General features: G+C 35.9%; 2 protein-coding genes across 4 annotated transcripts; both read right to left on the minus strand.

The window, feature by feature from the left end:
• Positions 1–592: 592 nt before the first annotated feature.
• On the minus strand, positions 593–8,870 carry LOC141847722 (aldehyde dehydrogenase family 7 member A1-like). Its single transcript, XM_074735790.1, has 15 exons — positions 8,649–8,870; positions 8,467–8,553; positions 7,505–7,636; positions 6,995–7,067; positions 6,227–6,249; positions 6,066–6,129; positions 5,520–5,565; positions 4,165–4,345; positions 3,583–3,759; positions 3,316–3,480; positions 2,448–2,588; positions 2,214–2,311; positions 1,591–1,740; positions 790–852; positions 593–697 (listed from the first exon to the last, which is right to left on the minus strand). Exons 1-14 carry the CDS (start codon positions 8,784–8,786, stop codon positions 798–800), a joined length of 1,530 nt encoding a protein of 509 aa, XP_074591891.1. The 5' UTR covers positions 8,787–8,870; the 3' UTR covers positions 593–697; positions 790–797.
• Positions 8,871–9,431: 561 nt separating this feature from the next.
• LOC141847441 (protein SEMI-ROLLED LEAF 2-like) lies at positions 9,432–22,452 on the minus strand. Of its 3 annotated transcripts, none has more exons than XM_074735488.1 (20): positions 22,269–22,452; positions 21,696–21,857; positions 20,626–20,700; positions 20,050–20,165; positions 18,239–18,353; positions 18,027–18,155; positions 16,226–16,273; positions 15,766–15,962; positions 15,482–15,678; positions 15,064–15,353; positions 14,362–14,511; positions 13,851–14,276; positions 13,602–13,751; positions 12,823–12,916; positions 12,195–12,322; positions 11,558–11,758; positions 11,299–11,433; positions 11,099–11,221; positions 10,205–10,420; positions 9,432–9,893 (listed from the first exon to the last, which is right to left on the minus strand). In XM_074735488.1, the coding sequence occupies exons 2-20, from the start codon at positions 21,828–21,830 to the stop codon at positions 9,738–9,740; spliced, it is 3,081 nt and encodes a 1,026-aa protein (XP_074591589.1). In that variant the 5' UTR covers positions 21,831–21,857; positions 22,269–22,452; the 3' UTR covers positions 9,432–9,737. The 3 variants fall into 3 exon arrangements, with proteins under 3 accessions (XP_074591589.1, XP_074591590.1, XP_074591588.1); XM_074735489.1 differs by lacking the exon at positions 16,226–16,273 and adding an exon at positions 16,296–16,343 and having other exon boundaries at positions 12,835–12,916; XM_074735487.1 differs by lacking the exon at positions 16,226–16,273 and adding an exon at positions 16,296–16,343.
• Between the last annotated feature and the right edge of the window lie 450 nt (positions 22,453–22,902).

The raw sequence follows: 22,902 nt of genomic DNA on the forward strand, positions 1-22,902 counted from the left end.
ACACATGAAATTAAAAAATTACAATAAATTTGTTATTTTTTAAAAAGAAATAATAATAAATTCGATAATAAATAAAAAAAATATTAGTAATCATCCCTGACAACTAGCTAACTCATGGACTCCATTGGGTGGTGCAAGAATATGGCTATTATGTCCAACTCAAACCATCATCTCAAGTCACTGAAAGGTGGCACTCAAGGAGGAAGATAGCAACCAGTGAGATAGGTTTTGGCCTTGTTGCCACTAAATTGAGGCATCATTTTGTCTTTCCAAAAAAAAAGAATGGACTATTAGTTTTCTATTTGATGCGATTAATAAAAACTATGTAGTTGATATGGCAATTGAGTTGTCCACCAAAGGTAGTTTTCTATCTAAAAGGGAAATAAAAACAAAAATAGAGTGAACAAATGGTTGGGAATACATCAAGTTGAAGCACAAGGCTAGTTGGCAATGAAGGGGAAAACGGCACATTGGCACCATTACTCTGCTAAAGTTCACCCTATTTATGTGGATGTTACTGTGAGAAATGTATCTGACTCTACTATCATACCTAGATTGAATTTGGGAAATCAATAAAGCAACACACAGCCCATGATCATCGGAAAGATTTTATTTATTTTATAGAAAAAGTTAGCTAACATAATCTCTCCATAAATTGAAACATCTTTCCTTATCAAGTAAATGGCTCGATCCATATCTGTTAATAGAGAAGCCATAAGAATTTAAGGGATTAGAAACAAGCATCTGTGCATATGCTGCATGAATCAAAATCGGGAGAATAAAAAGTACCAGCAATTTCAGCCAAAGTTGATTCCCTGAGCAAGAGGTAGTTCACTGCCATAGTTGATTGTGCTGCAAAAGTGATGGATTGATAGATGAGTTCGAGGTAAGTAAATAAATAAAAATCAAGGTTCAACACGATAACAATGTCATTATTCTAGCTAGGACAAGAACTAATTTCATGAGAATTTATTATCGTCCTCACGAAATACTAGAACCATTTTGATGATTTTAGAACTCTAGGAGGCATTTTGAAACCAGAGTGAATTCCAAGGAGCGAGATGAAATATCCTCTTCATTTAGCATGCCAATCCCATGAAAATTGAGGAACAGAGTAATCTAACTGTTCATTAAGCAAGATTAAATTTGGTTAGGCTGCTGCTCTAATACCACGCTAAGTTTGATAATATTATCATTAGGTGTCCCATAAATTAAGACTATTTAGGAAGGGTTCAATCTATATTTGCATATTCTTAAAACTCAAAAAAATTCTAAACTATTTCAGCTAGATACAATTTAAAATCTTAAGACACATATCGACGATGTTAAAGAGCCTGTATAAGTTCAATGTAAATATCGCGACATGATATAACCTTCTCAAACAAGCAAAACAAAGAGGTTATATTAAGTTAACCCAATTATTTAATCAAACATTGCCCTGAGCCTTTTCTTCGTTTAATGAGCAAATGATGTTTTATCGACAGCAAAGAGAAACAAAGATAAAGATGATAACCAGTAATGTGTTTGATCAGTTGGACAAATTAGAATCGTAATAAGAAAACATAGAATTGAAATTGAATCTTAGTTTACCAGGTTGCTCGCCGCATATATTGCTTCCATGAGTCACTTCCTGCTTCTCGACCTCCTCCAGTGGCCTTCTCACCACCAAAAGCTCCGCCAATTTCAGCGCCATTGGTAGGTATGTTTACGTTGACAATACCACAGTCACTGCCATGAGGTCTGTATCATAAAGATACACCATTTAGGATGAAAGATCGAAAATAACTATGTATATTGACAAAAGAGGAGGGAAAACACGAGCAGAATTAAACAAGAGTATCCTGAAGAGATAAAAATGTAGCTTCTCTGATATAAAATGATCAAGTTTTTAAGATATTAGGGAAAAGAAATCCCCACTATATTTATACGACAACACAATTTTGAATCCACATATTACCTTGCACGAGGCAAACAAACAATTAAATTAAGCTTGGGTAAGTCTAGCTTGTCAGCACAGATAATATATTTCATCAAGCTATTGGTGTTGCAGAATGCACAGACCTAGAGACAGTAACCATGACAAAGTTGACTTAGAAGATTTAGATCCTTATCAAGAAGTGCAAACAAACTGTTTAAAACAAACATCTAGTCCTTCTAAAACATCCACATTTGGAGGTTTTCAAATTCATCCAATAAGTTCGAGGATGATTTACCCAATCCACTTGAAGATAATCTCAGGCTTGCGTGTGAATATAGAACTGCTCAGTCCTTGTGGCACCGAGTTGTTTATTTCAATTGCCTCATTTAAAGTCTGTATAAGAAACAGCAACAAGTTATCACTATAGAGTTGAGTAGCAAGACCATAATATCAGGGCTTGGCCATTACATAAATAAAAGGATGGCAATGAAAGAAACAAACCAAATTACATGCCAGTGTCAAGAACTACCTGAAATTTCATTACATATAAGACAGGACCAAACAACTCTTCTTTAACTACTTGAGCACTAGGTGCAATCTCAACAATGGTAGGTTGCACAAAGTTTCCTTCAGAGTCGATACCAGACCCTCCGAAGAGAATTTTCCCACCCTGCATGATGAAAATATGGTGAAACCAAAAAAAAGGTGAAAAATAGACATAGAACACAATTTCCAGGAGAAATCAGTCTTCTTCCTTCTCTTAGAAAGTTGTGTTAATTATCCACCTCATGGTTATCTTGGCAGATATAAGTAAATTAACCAGCGATCAAGCTAAAAAGTTCCTACAGTTTTCAAATGAACATAAGCAGTTGAATATCGTTGCAGAGATGGCTTTAATTTTGTCTAGAAGAAACATTTAACCTCAAACACGCTGATATTAGCCACTTTTCAAAGATAAAAAATATCATCAAGTCCATGACAGATTCTAGAGTTTGGACATGACCTCTCTATAGATACAAGGAGAGAGAGAACAGTGGAAAAAACTGCAAGTGCAAAAATTAATACATTACTCCAACAAGAGGCTTCTTGATATAACAAGCAACATTCTGTGTTGTTTGACAAACTGTATTCAAGAATATTATACTGACTTAGTCAATCTATCTATTTCTACAAAGATGCACACAAAATTGATTTGATTGTTCATTTAATGATTTTTGTTGTTCATTAATTTATGAAAAGCATTTTTTCCTCCATTCAATGAGCAGAAGAATCCCAGAAGCAAACAACACTTGAAAAAGATGGAGGTACAGGTCATAATGCCAAATATTCAATTAAAGGAGTAAGCAGATGAACTATTATAACAAATGTAGCAGTAAACAAAAGGGGGGCAAACTAACCTGTGATTTAATGACTTCAATACCTTTCACAAAGTTCTCCTTTGAAGTAGGAGTGTGTAATGGTCCTAATAAGGTTCCCTTCTCCAATGGATCCCCAATTTTGACTTGCTTATAGACTTCAATCAATTGATCAACAAAAGTTTGGTAAACACTTTCATGAAGAAGCTACAGAAAATAACCCAGGTAAATTAGACTCAGTTAAGGATTGATCAATTTAGGTCCTCAGACAAGGATCAAAACAGCATATAGAAAGTCAATTGTGATTACTAGTCTACGGCATGTAGTGCAACGTTGTCCAGCTGTACCAACAGCAGCAAAGAGAACAGACCGCACAGCGAGCTGAATGTCAGCATCATCCATGACTATGATAGCATTATTTCCACTGAGCTCAAGCAGGCATTTGCCAAATCTTTTATGAGCATTCTGCTGAACCAAGAGACCAACCTGCATTCAACACCAATAAGTTATTGCTATTTCACTGCAGAAAGTGAATGATACTGTTCTTGGCTTGTGCAAAAATAGTATGTGCCAAGTGCAAAGACATTCACCATTACCAAGGATTGAACATGATAAGTATAGTTGACTCTGTTACTTTAAGATGAGAAACCAGTCCAGATAATTAGGAACCGGGTGAGTATATCCAAATCATCAAATAACGTTCAAGTTTAAACATAGAAAAAATGTCTGCTTAAATAAAGTGACAGTTGTGTAATTACAATCTCAATCAATTCATACCCCCATATATAAGAACTAGTCAGAATAACAAAATAAATGCCATCATATAAAGATAACCTGCCAGATATCTTTTAGTTAAGAAAAAGGACAACTAATTTCAGCACACAGGAACACCTTGGAGCTTCCAGTGAATGAGACCAGAGGAATCCTTGTGTCACGAGCTATTGCTTCACCAATTTCAGCCCCTCCACAAAATGAAGTGAAAATTGCTGCTGGCAAATTGTTCTTCTCTAGAACTTGTGCAATGATCTCAGTCATTGCAATAGTGATCAATGGTGTTGTAGGAGCACCTTTCCTGGAAAGCAAAACAAAAAACTTTTTCATACCGAAATATGATTAGAGAAGCAATTAGACTTTCCGAGTTAATTTCAAGTTGAAGGAACCAAGAAGCTGTTTTGTAGGTCCTTATAGCAGTGAAACAACCACTAGAATGCCACTTTCCAAAAATATTGTGGTCCAAGATTTAATAGATAAACTTCATTTACTTTGGATCAGTCAGAAAACAATTCAATGAAGCAACGTCTTGTAGATCACATTTTTTATGTAGAAATTAGTTACAAGAATTAGTGCACTAATAACTAATAAACCAATCTTTTGTAATAAAACATTTTCTAGGTAATTATCTGGATGAAAAGAAGCCTCTTGGTTCATCATTAATGCTATGCCCCAACTGTTGTTTCATGATATGAATTTTATCTGTTGGATAATTCAATACAATCACTGTAAATGCACCTTAGTAAAAAAAGCAACAAGATTTTGTAAAGCAGTCTTATAATGATTTTGCAGGGATTTCCTGAGAAAAACCTGGAGATTTTCTTATGTTGTGCAATGGAATATTTATAGCCAAAGAACTGCTTTCTGTTCAAATGACAGTGGTGAAGTATTTACTTCTATGCTGCTTGGAGATGAGGTTTACAAGAAAACCCTTCGCTAGCACAACCTTTATTTTTTCATATTTTAGATTTAGAATCCATGAAATGTTATAGGATATAAGATGCTATTTTTTCATGAGCATCCATCCATATTGGAAGGTCCTGATCTACTAATCTGTGAGCCTTTTATCCAGTTTTCCACATTTAAGAGAAAAAAATAAGCAACAGTTGACTGCACAGGCAATGACAATCAAGTCTTTTATAGGAAAAAAAGAGTTGATCAAAGAGGAACTTAGACAAATGTTTAGTGACAGTCAAAAGAACCATTGTCCTAGTTACGGGTTAGAGAACATAAAATTCCCAATTGCTGAAAAGATTGTCACAATGATCCTAGCATGAATCTCAGAAGGTAAGTCCTTAGTCTAACCAAAGAAAGAGTTTATCAAAGTATATAAAGACACTAGAGAAAATCAAAAGCCATGATTCGTCATAGGTTGCACCACTTATATTTGATCGTAGCTACAAACATCCATCCTTAAAAATGAAATGCACAAGAGTAATTTTGCAAACAGGTAAGGAAAGCTCAAAACAACTCACCAAACCACACAGTTTCCGCAGACTAGTGCAATGCAAGCATTCCATCCTACAGTAGTGGGGTATAGTAACTTTAGGTGCAAATCTTATAAAAAATCAATGTTAAAAAACTTAGAATTTAACAGAAACCAAAATATGGGAACGATGACAGATAATATTAAAGATTTTAATTTTTCATTCCAGAAAACAACCACCAAAACATGGTGACAATAATATACAAAGTTTTTGTTTTTTATTCCAGAAACAAACAAGTATTACTTATTTCACAGTACAAGTTGATCAAGTTACAGGGTACTGAAAGTCATTAAATAGTGTTGTTCCATCAAATAGAAAGGTGTTTCAACTAAGGAATATAAAATTTCATGGTTGATTGGTTAGTGCACTTTCCATTTGTCTCAGATTACAAAACATGCTTCTAGTTTTACTTATTATTCTTTTTTGTTATGTTTCAGCAGTAATGGTTCCTTCATGTGATCTTTGCTAAATCTACTCAAACTGTTTTCTTAAGAGGCAAAAGTAATAAATGAAAAGGATATTAGAGGAACTCACCAAGCACAGCACACGGGAAATTGAAAGCTGTAATGACACCCACTACTCCAAGAGGATTCCACACCTGAATTACATGAAGCATGGATATCAGATCCACCAATTTTCATTGTTATATTTAACATCAAACTAGAGGAACCTAATTAATAACATAGTTTTAATACCTCCAGCATCATATGATTTGGACCTGGAAACAAGAAAATTTATGGATGATCAGTTAAACAAATAAAAATTACAAATTAAAACCATGCAACAAATTGTGAAATCATCAATCATCTTTTGCACTTCTCATTGGTAGAATATGGAGCTCGATTGACACACTATAAAAAACTGATGCGCTATGCAGAGGTTGAGCTCTCCTATGAACTCACTGGGAGTGCAAGGGCCAGCACTCCCCTGCTAAGGAACCCAAATGACTTCTAGTTCAGTTGACCTGGCCTAAAATATGCTCACCCAATCAGGTGCTAGTGGACTAGACCTTTTATTAGCCAAGCATCTTTACTAGGTGTTCACTTGACCCACTCTAAGGCTATTCTTTACATGCATTGTTGAACTGACTTAGTGTTCCGACACTGGTCTTGAAATTGCAGGTCTTATATATGGCATGTGACATGATAATCATAAATGAAATGTATATGTAAACCTATATGCCACTTGCATATGCTTTATGAAACAATGATGGTATCACTATCATTATGATGCTATCTTTGGGATGCTTATGCGCATATAGTTAACTATTCTACCTTTTCTTGCAAGTGGATGAAAATAGAGGATATGCAGGTGCACTGACTATATTGTATAAAGACAAAGAAATAGTATTTGATGTTTATATGTGAGCATCATCATCTATGATCAAACCTTCTCATCGAAAAGATTACTTGAAATAGGGTAAAAGTTAAGAAAATTGAAAGCAAATAGAGGGAGGATCTAACGTTCAGATGGTATGATAGATCCATTTAGCTGGCGGCTCAACCCAACAGCATAGTCACACATGTCAATGATTTCCTGTATAAAGATTTAAACATTATGTAAGTATGAAAAATACAGTTCTATCAGTGAATTTAATCAGATGCATGGATAAAATTATTCACAGCTACTTAAATAGTTATGAGAATGGTAACATATTTATATATTCCATGAACTAAAAAATACATATCAATGGAAATAAAAATAAGGTTGGTCATTGAACCTCAACATCGAATTGAAGTACTCAGAAACAACTTACACAATAACTGACAATGATACTATAATTCCATGTGGTAACTATGTTATGGGTCTGTGAGACAAAAACAATGCTCAAATATTTCCACATTGTATGAATTGTAAAATGGAGGAAGACCCTAGAACTATGTCAGGTAATCAGTTAACAGAAGATCTTAAGTTTGAACACAGCTTTAACTAAGAACTTCATTGATATAGCACTGTAACAGTATATGTCTTACTTGAACTTCACCGATCCCTTCTGGAAGTATCTTCCCCATCTCAAGGGAGACAAGTCTACCAAGGTGTTGCAACTTTGTTCTTAGAGCTTCGCCAATCTGTCTAACAATCTCTCCTCTTTTAGGAGCTGGAATCTGGTTGACCATTGTAAATCAAATACTTCAGCTCAAACAAAGAACAAGCTAATAACTAAGAACTAAGGCAAGTGCCACAAAAGATTGATAAAAAAAGGTAAATATCATCTGCATTATATGTTGAAATAAATTGACACAATTTAGCATGCCCCAACTCCCAAAATAAGTAGCAAACAATAGCCAAGAGGAACACCATTCTCATAATTGCACAGCATTGAATTTGAGTAAGTGAACAATTACTTAACAAATCCTATGCATCAAGAAAAAAAAATAAAAAAATCCTTTCTTTGAGAGAACTTGTAGCTCAAAAATGTGCACTTACAATCAGCTGCCCACAATACTTCTCTAAATGCACTATCTTTCTAACCACCGACATTATGATATGATTAAAAAGATACAATAGCTCTCAGGCAGCCCCATCGGGCATACAGACAAGATTAGCGAGTGAGCAAATACCTAAATCTACACAATTTATCATGTCCCAATTCCCAAAAATAGATAACCAAAAATCATAGCGTAGACCGACACCGTCCTCTAATTGCAGGCCAGTAAATTCGAGTAAGTGAACAAATAACAGATTATATGAACCGACAAAAAGTAAGAATATCCTTGCTTTTGAGAGTATTTGCAACTAGAAAACGTGCAAAACGATCACTACGGCAGAACATTTCTCTCTGAATCTATCTTTCTAACTACCAACCATTTTAATACGATTTGAAAAAAAAAACCTCGAAAACAGGAGCATTTAGTCAATCTCAACTCTCATGCAAACACGATTAGCGCGAACGAGAACCTTAATCGATCACATCCGTCACTAAGTGGCCCCTAACCTGCGTCCAGATCTTAGCTGCATCAGCGCAAGCCCGCAGGCCCTCCTCATAGTCCTCAATGGACGCCTCCATCACCTCCGCAATGACCTGAATCAAGAACCCCAACTCACATGAACAAAGAAGACGAATCGGGGTAAAAAAAAGTCGCCCACTTTCAAGATCGAAGGGAAGAAGGAACTCGCCTGGTTGTTGGTGGGGTTGAGGGAGGCGACGACGGGGCCGCTGCCGCTCCAGGCGCCGTTCACGAAGCATCCTGGATTGCGGGGCCCGAGGCCGAGCTCGGACAGGAACTCGTACTCCTTCCTCGCGAATCCGCCCATGGACCGATTGATCGATCGCAATCTCCGACGAGCGATTCGATGGATCGGAGAAGGATTATAGGAAGGAATTCCACGGAAAGTGGAGTTGTGCGAAAATGAACTTGCTCGATATGATTAATATAATGCAGGTTTGGCAACGGACACGTGGAGGTCCAGCGAAAAATCTCGTGGCAAAGATGATAACGTTCATCGGATCATCATCATATTAAATTATTAGTATTCATAAAATAATTATATATATATATATGGAAAGATTATTTTATTTTAAAATTCATGATTATTTTCCAAACAATAAAATATGAATTTTGTTATTTTATGAATTGAACTAAAGGATATATTATTTTATGAGTAAAAGAATAGATACAGTCATTAAAGAATAATATATTTTATTTTCTATTAATTTATAGAAATAGATTACTAAGGAAGCAATAAAGTAGAGCCAATTTCGAAATTGAAAGGAAGAAGAAATTTATTTATTTTCATTTTTTAAATTTCTTAATCAATCTGCCAACAACACAATAAATAAATAAATAAATAAAATAGAAAAATAACATTACACCCTTGGAGTTAATTTTTTTTATAGAGATACCCCCAGCAGATGATTACAAACTTACGACTAGAAGAAGATTATGGAAAAGTAAAGTCTGAGGAAGGAGTGAACTGAAATTTTCCCTTGGATGATTTACATGACAAATATGTTAAAAATGAAGGAATAATGATGGTTGTTGAAGGGTGCACACCTCTCACAGAACACACAATTCTCATACGCATACACAACTCAGAGGACAATAATCACAATGCTCGACATGAACAATTTTAGGAACTCACTTCACTGAACCATCTCTTTGTTTCTTGGAATTCTTTTTTTTTTCTCCGAATAAAGCACAACAAAAGAATGTAGAGGAGAAGATACAAGACTAATGCTCATTACCACAAACAAGAATTGCTCCTTCAGCACCCGGCGGCCTTCAGGAAGTTATCGTAGGGGCTCGATGCGGGAAGCCGGTACATTTGGGGCTCACAGTGGAGCTCCGCGCCGCAAAAGTATGAGGTAGGGGCTTGGTAGGGATATGGAATGAAGTTTTGCTCCACAAATGGATTTCCAACCTGTACATAAGGTAAATCAGGTTATATTCACAATGTCTTTGGTTGAGTCTCCAGCAAAATGATCATGTAAAGTTAGCTCATGTAGACAAAACAAGTAGAATCTTTCAAGGGAAGGAAAGCCAAGGCGAACCTATGTTTATTAGTATGCAAATTATGTACGAATGGAAGGGTTTAGAGTGCAAGTAACAAGCAGTACAGATTATGGAATCTTGATTGAGAACATATGAAAATGTTAGTATAGACAACATGTAGAAAGTTAGTAAACATGTAAGAACAAGCACACGAGAATCGTATACCATAATGTTACATACCCATTGGGACGGTTGAGCAGGCGGTATTTTCAGATCATTCTGGTCTAGAGAGTTGCCAGTCAAGATGTCCTGTTTGAGTTGGGGACCCATGAAGACAGACAACTTTTGCTGCTTTCCTGACAGAAGAGCCTCACAATTGCTAGTCATTTCCTTGAATGGCACATTGGAGTTGCTCGATGCTGACAATCTTTCGACTTGGCATGCCGTCTCAAGAACCTATACCAGTATACCATTTTTTAAGCCATCATCTCTACAGATAGTATGAAAGCCCATCTAGTAAACTGAAGGTAAAAATGGAGTTAAAGTCAGTAAAATGTTCTTCAGTATAATAGTATTTTTTTCTTATATTTTCCAGAAACATTGGGAATTGACAGATCCAATCGCCTATGCCTTAACATGAAGACACTAATTGAAACTTCAAGATGCTATAACTTCATATGGTTTGAAGAACATAAGATCACAATTCCATATTTCTGAACTCAGTCTCTGAGTAGTTCTTGTGAACTTTTTAAAGAGAAATGATAGACTGCATGAAAATGCAGCATGACACACACACTGCATGGGTCCCACCTGCATGCAGTGTGTGTGTCATGTGCATTTCATGCTGCATTTTCATGCAGTCTATCATTGCTCCTTTTTAAAAGTGCACGAAGACCATTCACACTTCAAATTTCAATCAGGCCCCCTCCTTTGAGGTACTTTTGTGAAATAAATAGCTGATCAAATATGATGCCAAATACAACATATACTATGAACTTCCTGTTAAATATGTTTTAAAAGGATAGAAACTCATTCTAATTCATTACTGAATATGATCTACCTGTAACTATAATATGTACATGTTTAGAAAGATTTAAAACTATGCTAAAGACATCGATAGGATTGCAAACATACTGATTCTAGTATCTGATTGACACTCAGAAGATTGGTGTCCATCAGCTGCTGTGAGCCAGTTTCTTGTGGGTTATCGAATAATTCGATTAAGTCATCATCTATTGTAAAAGCTGCATGTGTGGCCTACATAAAAAGGGAAAATATCTATCACTGCTCCATTTTTTTAAAGCAAACCACCTGCAATATTTGATTTTAAGTACCTCTTGAGATTCAGAGTCTTTATTTGTGGACATTGGAGCAAAACTAGGAAAGTCAATAAATTGGGACTCCAGTGGACATATATCATCTGGAGAAAATTCACTGAGTAGCTGCTGTTTTAGAGTCGATATCTCTGACTGCAAACCCCGAAAAAATCAGCAATAACAGTTGCAGCCAAAAAAATATATGGAAAACTACAGTTAAACAAGAAAATGAAGAAACCTAGTAAGTTGAAACCGAAATCAGACTATCAGTACTTACATCAGATAAATCTCCCAAACTGTTGACGATCATGGAAACCATAGCCTCAATTGTCTGGCTTTCTTCTGCTGATATTGATGAAAGAGATTCCAATGAAGCACTATCATGCTCTTGTGATCCATAAACCTTTCTTTGGTGATCAGGAACATCTTTTGAAACCTGAAGTTTACTGTCCTCGACCAATTGGAGGAATGGATCAATCTAACGAACACATCAAGTTATGAAAGTTAATATTTATCATAGAACATATGTCAGCATCAAATGGCAGAAAAAAATGTGCTAGCAGTGTATGCTATTGCTACCATGAAATGGTTCTAAACTGAGTCATGGTGATTTCAACAAAATAACATATTGTATGAGAATTAGTTGGAAGACTTAAGATATTGTATGAGAATTAGTTGGAAGACTTATTTATCTTTCTGGAGCAGAGAAGAAATACTACTTCAACAAACTAAAAAAAAAATACAGAAGAATCGATCATTTTAGTTCTATATAACAATAGCCACTCTATCCAATCTGGTTTCTGGTGAAATATCAAGGTAAATCAAGCTTCATGAGACAAATCTACCCAAGTATTTATATTGAAGAATCTGCTCAAATACAAACTAAGTTATCAATGTAACAAAAAGTTGCTTACCATTGTTTCAGTAAGCGATGACTTGGCAGTTGGAATGAGAGGTGAAATATTGAAAGCTTTTGAGGAAAATATAATCATTGCTGTCGCCAATGTGAAAAGAGAGCGGCAGCGTGATGGTGAAAGTGAGCCTGTAAAGCATCAAAGAATCATTAGCCAATGTGGCTTTTTAGGGGATGAAGTGATTTTCTATTTTAAACCATATTCAGGAAAATTGTATGTTTGGGTAAAAAGAACTATGAGAAATTGACAGCTAAGTCATATAAATGAATTGAGGACCATTCTGCCATTTGATCAAATTGAAATTACCTTTACAAGCTAGGAACTGATAACCATATGACATACGAATAACAGTTGAAGGAACCCATTCCTAAAGTTGGGGTCATTAAGTGAAGGGAAAAAATCAAAAGGGCACTCCTTATTATCAGCTTCGTCAAAAGGGCGCCCCTTTTTTCACAATAAAAAGGCGCTCTTTTGACAAAAAGGGATTAGGGGTGCCCTTTTGATTTTTTTTCCCTAAGTGAAAAGTTGTCTCCTTAGGAGCTTTAAGTTGTATTGAATGTTTGCTTTTAACACATACATGCTATAAGAGAAATATATATTATATTTGATGTAAAAGATATTGTAGTACTTTGAAATGTACCTCCTCTTGTAAGTGAAAGGCTTCTCAATGAAAAGGCAAGCTGAAAGCTAAGAGTCAAAATCTCATTAACTGAAGTCTGCATCTGAAAAGTTTAAGGAAAAAAAATAAGCATAGCCAATGAGAAACCAATTTGTATGCAAATGCGATCCAAATAGTAATATGTTCGAATTAATTGAACTTTGAAGGTAAGCAAATTACAGCAACCGTTGCTGTGCTGAATAAAGAACATTGTAACAGAAAGAACCACTGGAAGCTACTGAATGAGGGTCAGCAAAATTTTCAACGAAGGTAAATTGCCAAATGAGTTGTAAGAGTGGGCATCAAGAACCTAAAGCTGATAAATCAAACCTAACCAAACTTAAAAAATTTATTGGTTTAGTCTTGATTTGAAAAGTAGGAAAATTTAACCTGGAAAGAGAGGGAAAAACCACCTGTATGGAAATAAACTAGATAAGAAAGAAACAAGAACAAATTAAACCCAGGTCATGTCCATCATGCTCTACTCACAATCTAGGTTTTTTTTTCACTTTATAGCATCTGCAATAGGAAAAGACAACTCTCAAGATCTTGTTATATCTCTTTCAACTAAATTAATCCTATAATGAGAAGATTTGAATATATTTTCCAATTTACAGTGTTGTTCAATAGGATTACAAGTTGTAGCTACATCTTTTCCGGCTAACATAGTCCTATAATGAGAAGATTTGGATTCATTTTAAGAATGAGCTTCTTCTTGCAAAATATAAATTGAAATATCAAAATGTAACCTTATCCCGAGAAAAAAGAAGTATCAAACTGTAAGTGTGAGCAATAGCTTCATAGTTTTCTGGAGTATTATCTGGTGACATTGCTTGAGCCCAGATGGATGAAAGCATAAGCATAATCTGCTGGCTGCTCAAATCAAGTGAAGTTTGTTCCTGCAATCAGTTTGACATACGAGTCAAATGTTCATCTACATACCACTGGAGCAATGAATCTGACAACATTGATCTAACTTAATATTGGACCAAACATACCATTTCTCCATTAGAATTATTAGAAAGATTTGGGTCTGTGTTGGAAGGGGGAGGGTTTGCTGTGCTACGTAGTCGGCTCAGAGTTGATTGCAGCTTCTGCATACGAGAGTCATTATTGCTAACTGCTTGTCCATCACCATTGAGAGAAACTCTGTTTACATCGTCTTGAAGTCCAGTCTGATTGAATGAGTACTTCTCTCTTCTGAGTTTGCCAAATAGAGCAGCTGAAGATGAAAACACGGAGACAGTTCTTGACAGAGACCTCTGAAGGTCAGATGACATTAGTGCTCCAGTGCCAGAGGATCGGGGACGAACAGATGATGGAACTAGAACAACAGAGAAGATGCGATGTGCGTCAACATGTGTTAGACGATCTGGGTGAACCATTGCCAGGAGTAATTGATGAAACAAGGTTTCAGGGAATATCTACGTCATAGGCAAAAGGAAACTATTATTACAAGATATACAAAAAAAAACTTCAAAACTACGAGGCACAAAAGTGGGATCTTACCTTATTCTGGTAAGACATGGATGGTATTGATGCAATTATCCGAGCCATACGATATACTGATGAAATTGTGGATCTTGCTGCTGACATAGATGCTGAGATATTCTCCAACATCATGGCCATTATATCAAAAATAGGACCTGCATCGCCAACCTACAACAACAAGAAGAAAAAGCTGTTAATCACAATACATGGATATAATCCACCATTTGGTTGCACTCTACAAGGCTATATTGCTAGTGATATCTAAATCATTAAATCACTTTTAATGATGTTGATAGAATTTTCTTTGGTCCCATATCCCAAGCACTTTGGACGATCAATTTAACTTGTCTCTATAAAATAAATTAGTCATCTCTGAACATGACCGTACCATTTTTACCCATCTTATACAATTTATCATCCGTTAAGTCACATCTAATTGCTCCTGAATCATAGTATCATTTTCATTTTTAGTTGTATCTTGTAAGAACATAGACATTCATCTTAGCAATCTCATCTTATTGAACCTAAAGAATGAAAAGGAGAAAATCTTGTTCTTACATATAGCAGGTGTTGCTAAGAATATGGTGAACTGCAATTTGCATGCATCTGTATGCAAACAACAAATCTATGCATCCCTTACAATGATATTGCAGAAATATAGAAAATTGTTGCTTCAGAAACAAAATATAATAGAAACTATAAGAATCATAAAAAGCTCACCTTTTTGGACAACTGAGTGAGGCATTGATCAATAGAACTTTGAAATCTTATATTCCATTTGATCATAGCATCCCCCTTTTCTGACATGTTAACTGTGTTCTGCATGCTTTTACGCAAATGTCTAGCAAGGTCACTTATTGCACCTATTCCAGATACAGACTTTGCTTGTGAATTTTCAGCAAGGCGTGTAGTAACATCAATGATGTTGAGCTGCATTTCTGGTTGTTTGATGACAGTTTTGTGCTCCAAATGCTTAATTAATATCGATAACAAAAGGTGTGCATTTTGACCTGGAAGAACAAATAACAGAACAGAATAAGAATTGCCTGGTCACTGAAATCTCCTTAAAATTCCTAAAACCATTTAGCAGCTTTATATAGTGCATATCATAAAAGACAGTAGCAGAGAATCATCATACCAGAGTTTTCCATTACTTCTTGCATTTCCAGCAGCACACGGAGAGCAAGCCCCTTATCAGGGGACCACAAGTTGTTATCATCAAAATATCGGAATAAAGATTCTAGAACACGTCGGACTGTTGTTGCTTCTCTGGCTAACCTGGCCATGTTATGCAAACACACCCTAGACCAGAAGATGGAGCTCTTGCTCTCTTCCCTATTTAGCAACAAGAGATGGTAAATATATGTGGAATAAATGGATGTTTACAAATGAATAGTCATGTATCCATGGATAATGCCTTACATGGTCAAGTTTAGTCCACCCCGTGAATTAACAATGCTTTTCCAAGAAGGAACCCTAGTCATTGTCAGAGAAGGATTTGGTTGACCTTCAGTATTAGCAACTTCCTGTACCCATCTATGATCAGAGTCCTGGTTGTCGTTGGGTTTGTCAGATTTTTTATTAGAGTTTTCATAAGTCTCCAATACTACTAAAACAACCTGCATCATGATTAGAGATAAAGATTACTATCGTGATGGAAGTATAATATCTTAGTGTATTCACTTTATAAGCATAACATGTCTCACATGGACAAATTAAAAGAAATGTTTCAGGGTTTCGGCATTATAAACTAAAGTAGAAAACTAAATATTAAAATATTATACATACAAATAAAAAATTGCACAAGTCTCTTGATAAATCCTATCTATGAATGAAAAGTAGTTCCGAATTATCTCAATTGAAAAAATAAATATCATCTTACTATTTGTCCAAGAAGATCATGCTTATGAAGATCGTGCTTATTTGGAAACTGAAAAGGACAAAGAACTTACATTATCAAATTCTGAAGAAATATGAGAGTATTCACCCATAAACCAAATCTGCGCCACTCAAAAAATATCAAGCAGTCTATATCAATATTCAGATATGGAAAAAGTAAAGAAGAAACATAAGCTGATGAAGCATAAAAGTGTGGATAAGTATGGAAAAGAAATGTTGTTTCAGTTATTAACTCATAGTTTGCCTTCTATTTATCCATTGGTATGCCTCCCTAGAGTATGGTCATGAATCAAATGTTTCGAAAATAAATATAAAGAAGCTCTGAAACTTGTGGCAAAACAGTAGAGAAACATAGCCATATTAGATTAAAAGAATATGAAGTATCTCTATCTAAAGTTGAATGCCAGCTATCATAATGACCTTATTTCAAGAGCAACTTTGATGTGAAATTTTGATAGAAGAGGGAAAGTTGGGTAAATGCCGGAGGGCACAATTAGCTCAATCTAGCAATTGTACCAGGATAATTATCATCATCATCCAACCACTTGAGACCGCTCCATGGATCTTATCCCTCTCTATTATTTTTTTTGATAATCCTAGTATCCAACTCTTCAAACCAACTAATCCTGGAGGTGGCCGGGCCCACGGAAGTTTCCCACTAGCCATCAGGGTAAATTCAGGAAGCGCTCACGTTATTGGACACTGATAGCCAACCTTCGTAGGTCACTCCCCGCTGATGAGAGTCATGCTCCACCTGAGTACTCAATAATGACCTGTAACATGACCGCTCCGCCAATGGGCCTATGGATAATCGTACTTCGCGCTGCATTCCATGCTTTTCCATCAAATAGAGCATAAGTGTGCTCCAGCCGAGGATTGACCTGTGCTAGTCTAAAGATCCACCAAGTGTCTTTACCACTACACCATGCCACAGGAGATCTCATCCCTTTATAGAACTATATGCAAAAATACATTGCCAGTAATATTTAAAATCGATTAGATCACTTTTATTGCATTTATATTCAGTAATTGTACAAAATCTACACCTTAAAATAGTACACATGCATGAGTAATGGGGCATCCAAAGTTCTCCCACCTCAAGTTTCACACCTACAATCTACATAGGAAGCATCATTGGTATAGTCTTGCCAAAGAAGCAGAAAATATGATCTATGGCCACATTGCCCATCAAACATGTCAAAGCTTTCTCATTCCGTCTAAGGATGTTACATCCTAGATGCTACATAGAGAAAAACACCAAGCAATCATAACTATTCCAAGTTGTTATATACACAACCATACAATCATGAACCATCTTCAGTACAACAAAAGTGCCTGTCAAAGTGGTACTACAACTTGTACTGCTTCTGGCCATCATAAATTAGCAAAAAAAATTTATCTTTCAATTTCTTTTTCATCTTAAGGGAACATATCACATTCAAAATAATTAACATTATACTGCAAATTGCTGATAAAATGTGTCTTGGAAAGAGATATACATCTTTCTAGTCTCTTTTTTCCTTTTATTTCTGCTCCAGAATTACATCAACTTTCCCCTTTCTTTAGAACAAAGCATATCACTTCTGTTGGCATGTAACACAGAATGAAGCTACAATGGTGTCGATCTAGTGATTGGCCATTTGGCTAGAGCTCTGATGTTGCCAGAACTTCAAACATTGTTTAACACATTCTTTAGTAATTACAGCAGATCAGAAACATGTTGGCATTTTCTAAAGCTGCACTTCAGTAGTACGAAAGTATGGTTTTCAAATTTAGAGACTTACCATTGAAGAAAGTGCTTGAAGTCCTGCCGCATTCATAGTTTTTATTGTCTCATCCTCCCCAATTTCCTGAGAAATCTGGCAAAGCTTTGGAACTAAGCCTTCCAAATTGAACATATAAGTGCCATCTGTCTGAGACGAACACAGAATAATGCTAATTTTGGTCAAGCATTCCCTTACTAAACTGCCGCAAGTATAATGAAGAAATAGCTAACCTGACTATTTACAAAGTCAAAAATGGTATAACAGCCAATAATACACATTTCATCCTGTCTTTGTTGTTCAAGAAGTGTGCAGATAATGGTAAGTAGGCTACTAGCGAACAGTGGCCTGCACAAGGTAAATTTTAATATCAAGATTCAAATTTAAGGACTAATTGACTGATTTTATCATCTAAAGAACAAAAAGAGATTCCTGTTTAGCATCACCCTAGAGCAACTCAACAAACTGTGAGTTTAACATTGCATATTACAGTAGCATGCAAAAAATTGTTTGCAGATATGAATGCATATAGAACAGACAGCTGGTTTTTGTTTTCATTTTTTTAAAGTATATGTTAAGAATATCAATCTACAGATTGCATTCTTTCCAAAATGCTTAAGCTTTGAACATTCAATCAAACTTTACATCGTATTGACACCCGATATTTTTTTCTAATATTACAAGTAAATTGAAAGGAAAAAAAACTACAGTTGAGTTTCTAGGCATGTATTACGCTTGAACCTGTATGGTCTAGTTCACTCATGCACAAAATATTCATATCTATTTAGTTTTTGACAAAGACTTGGTTAGCAACAACAAACCAAGATAAAATTTATTTAAATATAAATGATGTATAGTAGGGGATAGAGTCCAATGACGTAGAAGGATCCATATAGCCGGCCTCATCTAGTAGGATAAGGTTCGGTTGTTGTTGTTAGTTTTTGAATTATCATTAATGGAATTTCAGGAAGCAAGAAGAAAGTTAAATTATATGTAAACATTTGTTGAGAGATTGGGCGTGTATTATTCTGAAAAGGATTACAACCTGTGTATACATTTCCTCTTGGTCTAATTACTTGATCAAAAAACTAGGTATAAAACTAAGTCTATTTTTTCCAGTATTTCTAACACACCTAGAAATTGGAGCATTGATATTTATCTAGCTCAGCTTGTTGCATAAGGGAATAATGAAACTTCATTGAGAAGTTTGGTAGAAACATACACAATATGTTCTTCGAAAAAAACATATAATGTGCTTATCTTCTTGGAAATGATATATCTGAAGTGGCAGTTAATTTCAATATATTTAATGTGCTCATGAAACATTGGATTGTTTGCGTTCTAGATGGCCATAAAATTGAGCTCAAACTTAATCCCATTATCTCATAATTATATTTGTCATTGCAGTATATTTTGCTTAGTACTTCTGTGCAACAATATTTTGTTTCTTGCTTCTCATGTTACTAGATTGCATCCAACATTTGTTCAAAAATCTAAAATGGAATCCCTATCAATTCCAGACCCAAAACTAATTCAGATTCAGATTCTTTTGCTTTTTTATTGAAAGCACTCCCTGAAGATTCTTTAATAAATTGCAAAATTCTACCATTTATTTCTAATGGCAAGGCCAGCGACTACCACATTAGTGCTTGACTTAAGATCAACATTCATGAATTACAAGTTCATTATTATTATTATTACATAGATTTTAGGTTTATTCCTTAACAATGTCAAGGGTGCACATTGTGTAAACAAAGAGCATGACCTTTTATCATTTGTCATTTAGATTTTTTTTGTTTTTTAGATATTATTTCAATGAATTCGAACTAATCAAGAAAATTTCAAATAGAGTGATGATTACATATGAGAAGTGTGCATATAAGCCAACTAAGTATTGCTTGTATGATCAATAAGAAAGATCAATACATTCTGGCAAAAGCTAGAGAGAGAGAGAGAGAGACAAAAAATATGCCTTATTGAAAGAAACCAAAAAAAGACATAGACGCATAGAGCATACAATTGATCCATAAGAAAAAAAACTCACATCTGCTCCTTACAAGAGAGTAATAATTTTCGATAAATGGCCAAGACAACTTTAACTGAGCCAAAGTGTTCTAGCCTCAATTCCTTGTAACATCTCTGCTCCAAGTAAGTTGTTATCTGTTGAAAATTTTCACATGTGAAGATCTAATTGCCTCCACAAAAGCAAAAAAGAAAGGAAGAAAATAAGGAGCAAAGCATCAGATGGCCTACATCAACACCATTTTATATAGTTGGGCAAACATTTGGAAAATGAATCGTAGCCAGGATCCAAGACCAACTTTAAATTCTTCAAATGCAAAAATTAGCACTACAATATTGTATCTTAAAAAGATCAACTTAGTAGTTCACAGTATGCAGCTGAAGAAACTTAAGAAGCCCAGTAACACCAGAAGGTATATTTAACTAGTTTGAAAAAGAAATATTTCCATAGTCATACCACATGCCAAAAGAATCAGTTAGTTCAGGAATCAATTAAATCAAGAAGCACAAGAAAAGCACACCCAATCTACTTGATGCACATTAACTGTGAAAAAGTCAATAGTCACAAAGAAATTAGCAGAAAAGCAGTAGAAATTACCTTTGGAATTCGCAACGGATTCCTAGAAGCATATTCACAAAGTTTGCTAATTTGCCGATCATTTGGTTCCTCCTCCTGTAAAACTCACGAATGAATCTATTACTCTACTTGAATCAAAGAATCATGGAATAAAGTGCTATCTTGATATATAGAAGTCATATAAAGCAAAATGGGCATGTTCAGAATTTTTTCTGCATTTCTCCTTTTTTCCAAAGGAGATTCAAGTTGGCAAGGTTTAGGGAAAATGAAATCTTCTATCACTAAAATCCACAAGCCCCACTTCTATTGGCACCCCACATGATGCCATCAGAGCTCAGGTGCCCATGTTGAGTATGAGGAAAGGGGACCAGAGGGGCATCAAAAAAGAAGGGAAGGGCAAGAACATGTTTTTGAAGGGATCCAAGAAATGGTGTTTTTTGTTTGCCTCTGGGGTTGAGGAGTAGATATTCTGGTAGGTGTTGTTTAAGTTGTATGGATGTAACACTTTGAGGATGTTGATCAGCAATTGTATCATGCTTGAGTGGGCAGAATATACCTCTCCGTAGTGTCAGGGTGCTAGGGAAACCTGCTAGTTCCATGCTATGATCTTCTTCATGAGATGGATGGCGACATGCTAGCACAGTCTTGCATACCCCTAAAGCATTTGGGTGTATGATGTGCTAGCACCATATTGCATTGTTACTTTGTTATAACCAATGATATACTATCGCAGTATTACATTGATACATTGAGTTAGCATCAATGATATATTATGGCAGTGTTGCATAGGTGCATAACGTGAGTGCTTTGCCAATCCAGTTTTGCACAAAAGTAGTGTTGTATTAATTGCATCACTTATTGGAGAGGCATGAGTTCATCTGTGTTGTGCTGACATTGTGTCCTGAGGTTGCTAATAAAATGCTAATTTCATTTCCTAGTGCAACAATTTGAGAATGATTGGATCACGTTATGTCTAAATTGCTTAAGAACAGTAAAGTTAAAACTATTAGCATTACCACATTTGCTGAGTTAATATCCATTGCTACCACATACAGAAGAAACAAGGAGGCGGAACAAAACATTAAACCAACCTGTGATCGAGGGAAAATATCGGCCAGTAGCTTCTTGTATCTCTTCACTGGCTGCCGAGACCTTGCTCGCAAACCAGGACAAAAGAAGCAAAGACTTCCACAAGCAGGAAGAACCTTCCTTGATATCACACCCATCCTTCTAAGTGATCACTACGATATCAACTGAAAAAAAAAAAATCTGGAATTTCAGTGCTAAACCTATGAATAGACAACAAGAATTAACAAATATACTCGAATCATATAGGCTTACAATCAAAATATTCTATCTGCAATAAAAATCTGTAAGAGACAACTCCAGATGACGTCTTTCATCGCCAAGAAAGATGTATACACACTAAATTTTTCATTTTTTGATGCCCAATGATTACCACCAAAAGTATTCAAACAAATACAACAAAGAATTTCCGGTTTAATCGAAATCGATACAAAGACCGCAAACATTACATTTCCGTACCCGCGCTCCAATTGAATATACAAACAAACTAACACATGGAATTGAACCGCGGCAAGAACAAAATAAGACAATGGAGACGCAGAAGGAAACAAAAAGGAAGGATTTTACGACGAACTCACTAGTTATTGAAGGAGAGAGAGGGATCCGATCCGGCTCGGCACTATTCTTTCTCGATGATCCAATGTAGGGAAAAAACTAAAAAAGGGGGAGAAAGAAGAGCATAGAGGAAGGAAAGACCGGAATCGCTCCAACCTTTCCCCTCTCCTCCTCCTCTTGCGAAGCAGCGGGCGACGCGGAGGCAAAGAAACCTAAAGAAAGCAGCAGAGGGACGAAGACGTGGCCGGCGCATGCATCTTAATAACGGTCATTTCGAGTGCGTAACACTGTTACAACCCATATATCTCGCCCAATGCCCAACCGTTACAAAAGAACGAAAGATATGAGATATCTCGCCAACCTATTCCGAGTGTACCCACAATCCCAACCGTTCTATGAGTAGCTGCGCGGCCATTAAAAATGTGGGACCCATTAGCACGTGACACGGGTGCGGAAGCGGGCCGGATGGACGGGTTCGAGGTGGAAGCGAGGTTCCATACTGTTGGACATGCGGCACAAATGGCATACGTGTGGGGCCAGCATTAGTTGTCCAACCCCCAACGGCTTTTTGATATCCGCATTCTCCAGTTCGATCCCTACCCGATAAATATACTGGTTTGTGTATGCACGGATAAGGCGGGCCCTGGAGCAATGCCT

Source organism: Curcuma longa, chromosome 16, assembly GCF_044706935.1.
Source record: "Curcuma longa cultivar G26 ecotype Majalengka, Jawa Barat chromosome 16, ITB_CL_G26_1.1, whole genome shotgun sequence".
Classification (NCBI taxonomy): Eukaryota; Viridiplantae; Streptophyta; class Magnoliopsida; order Zingiberales; family Zingiberaceae; genus Curcuma; species Curcuma longa.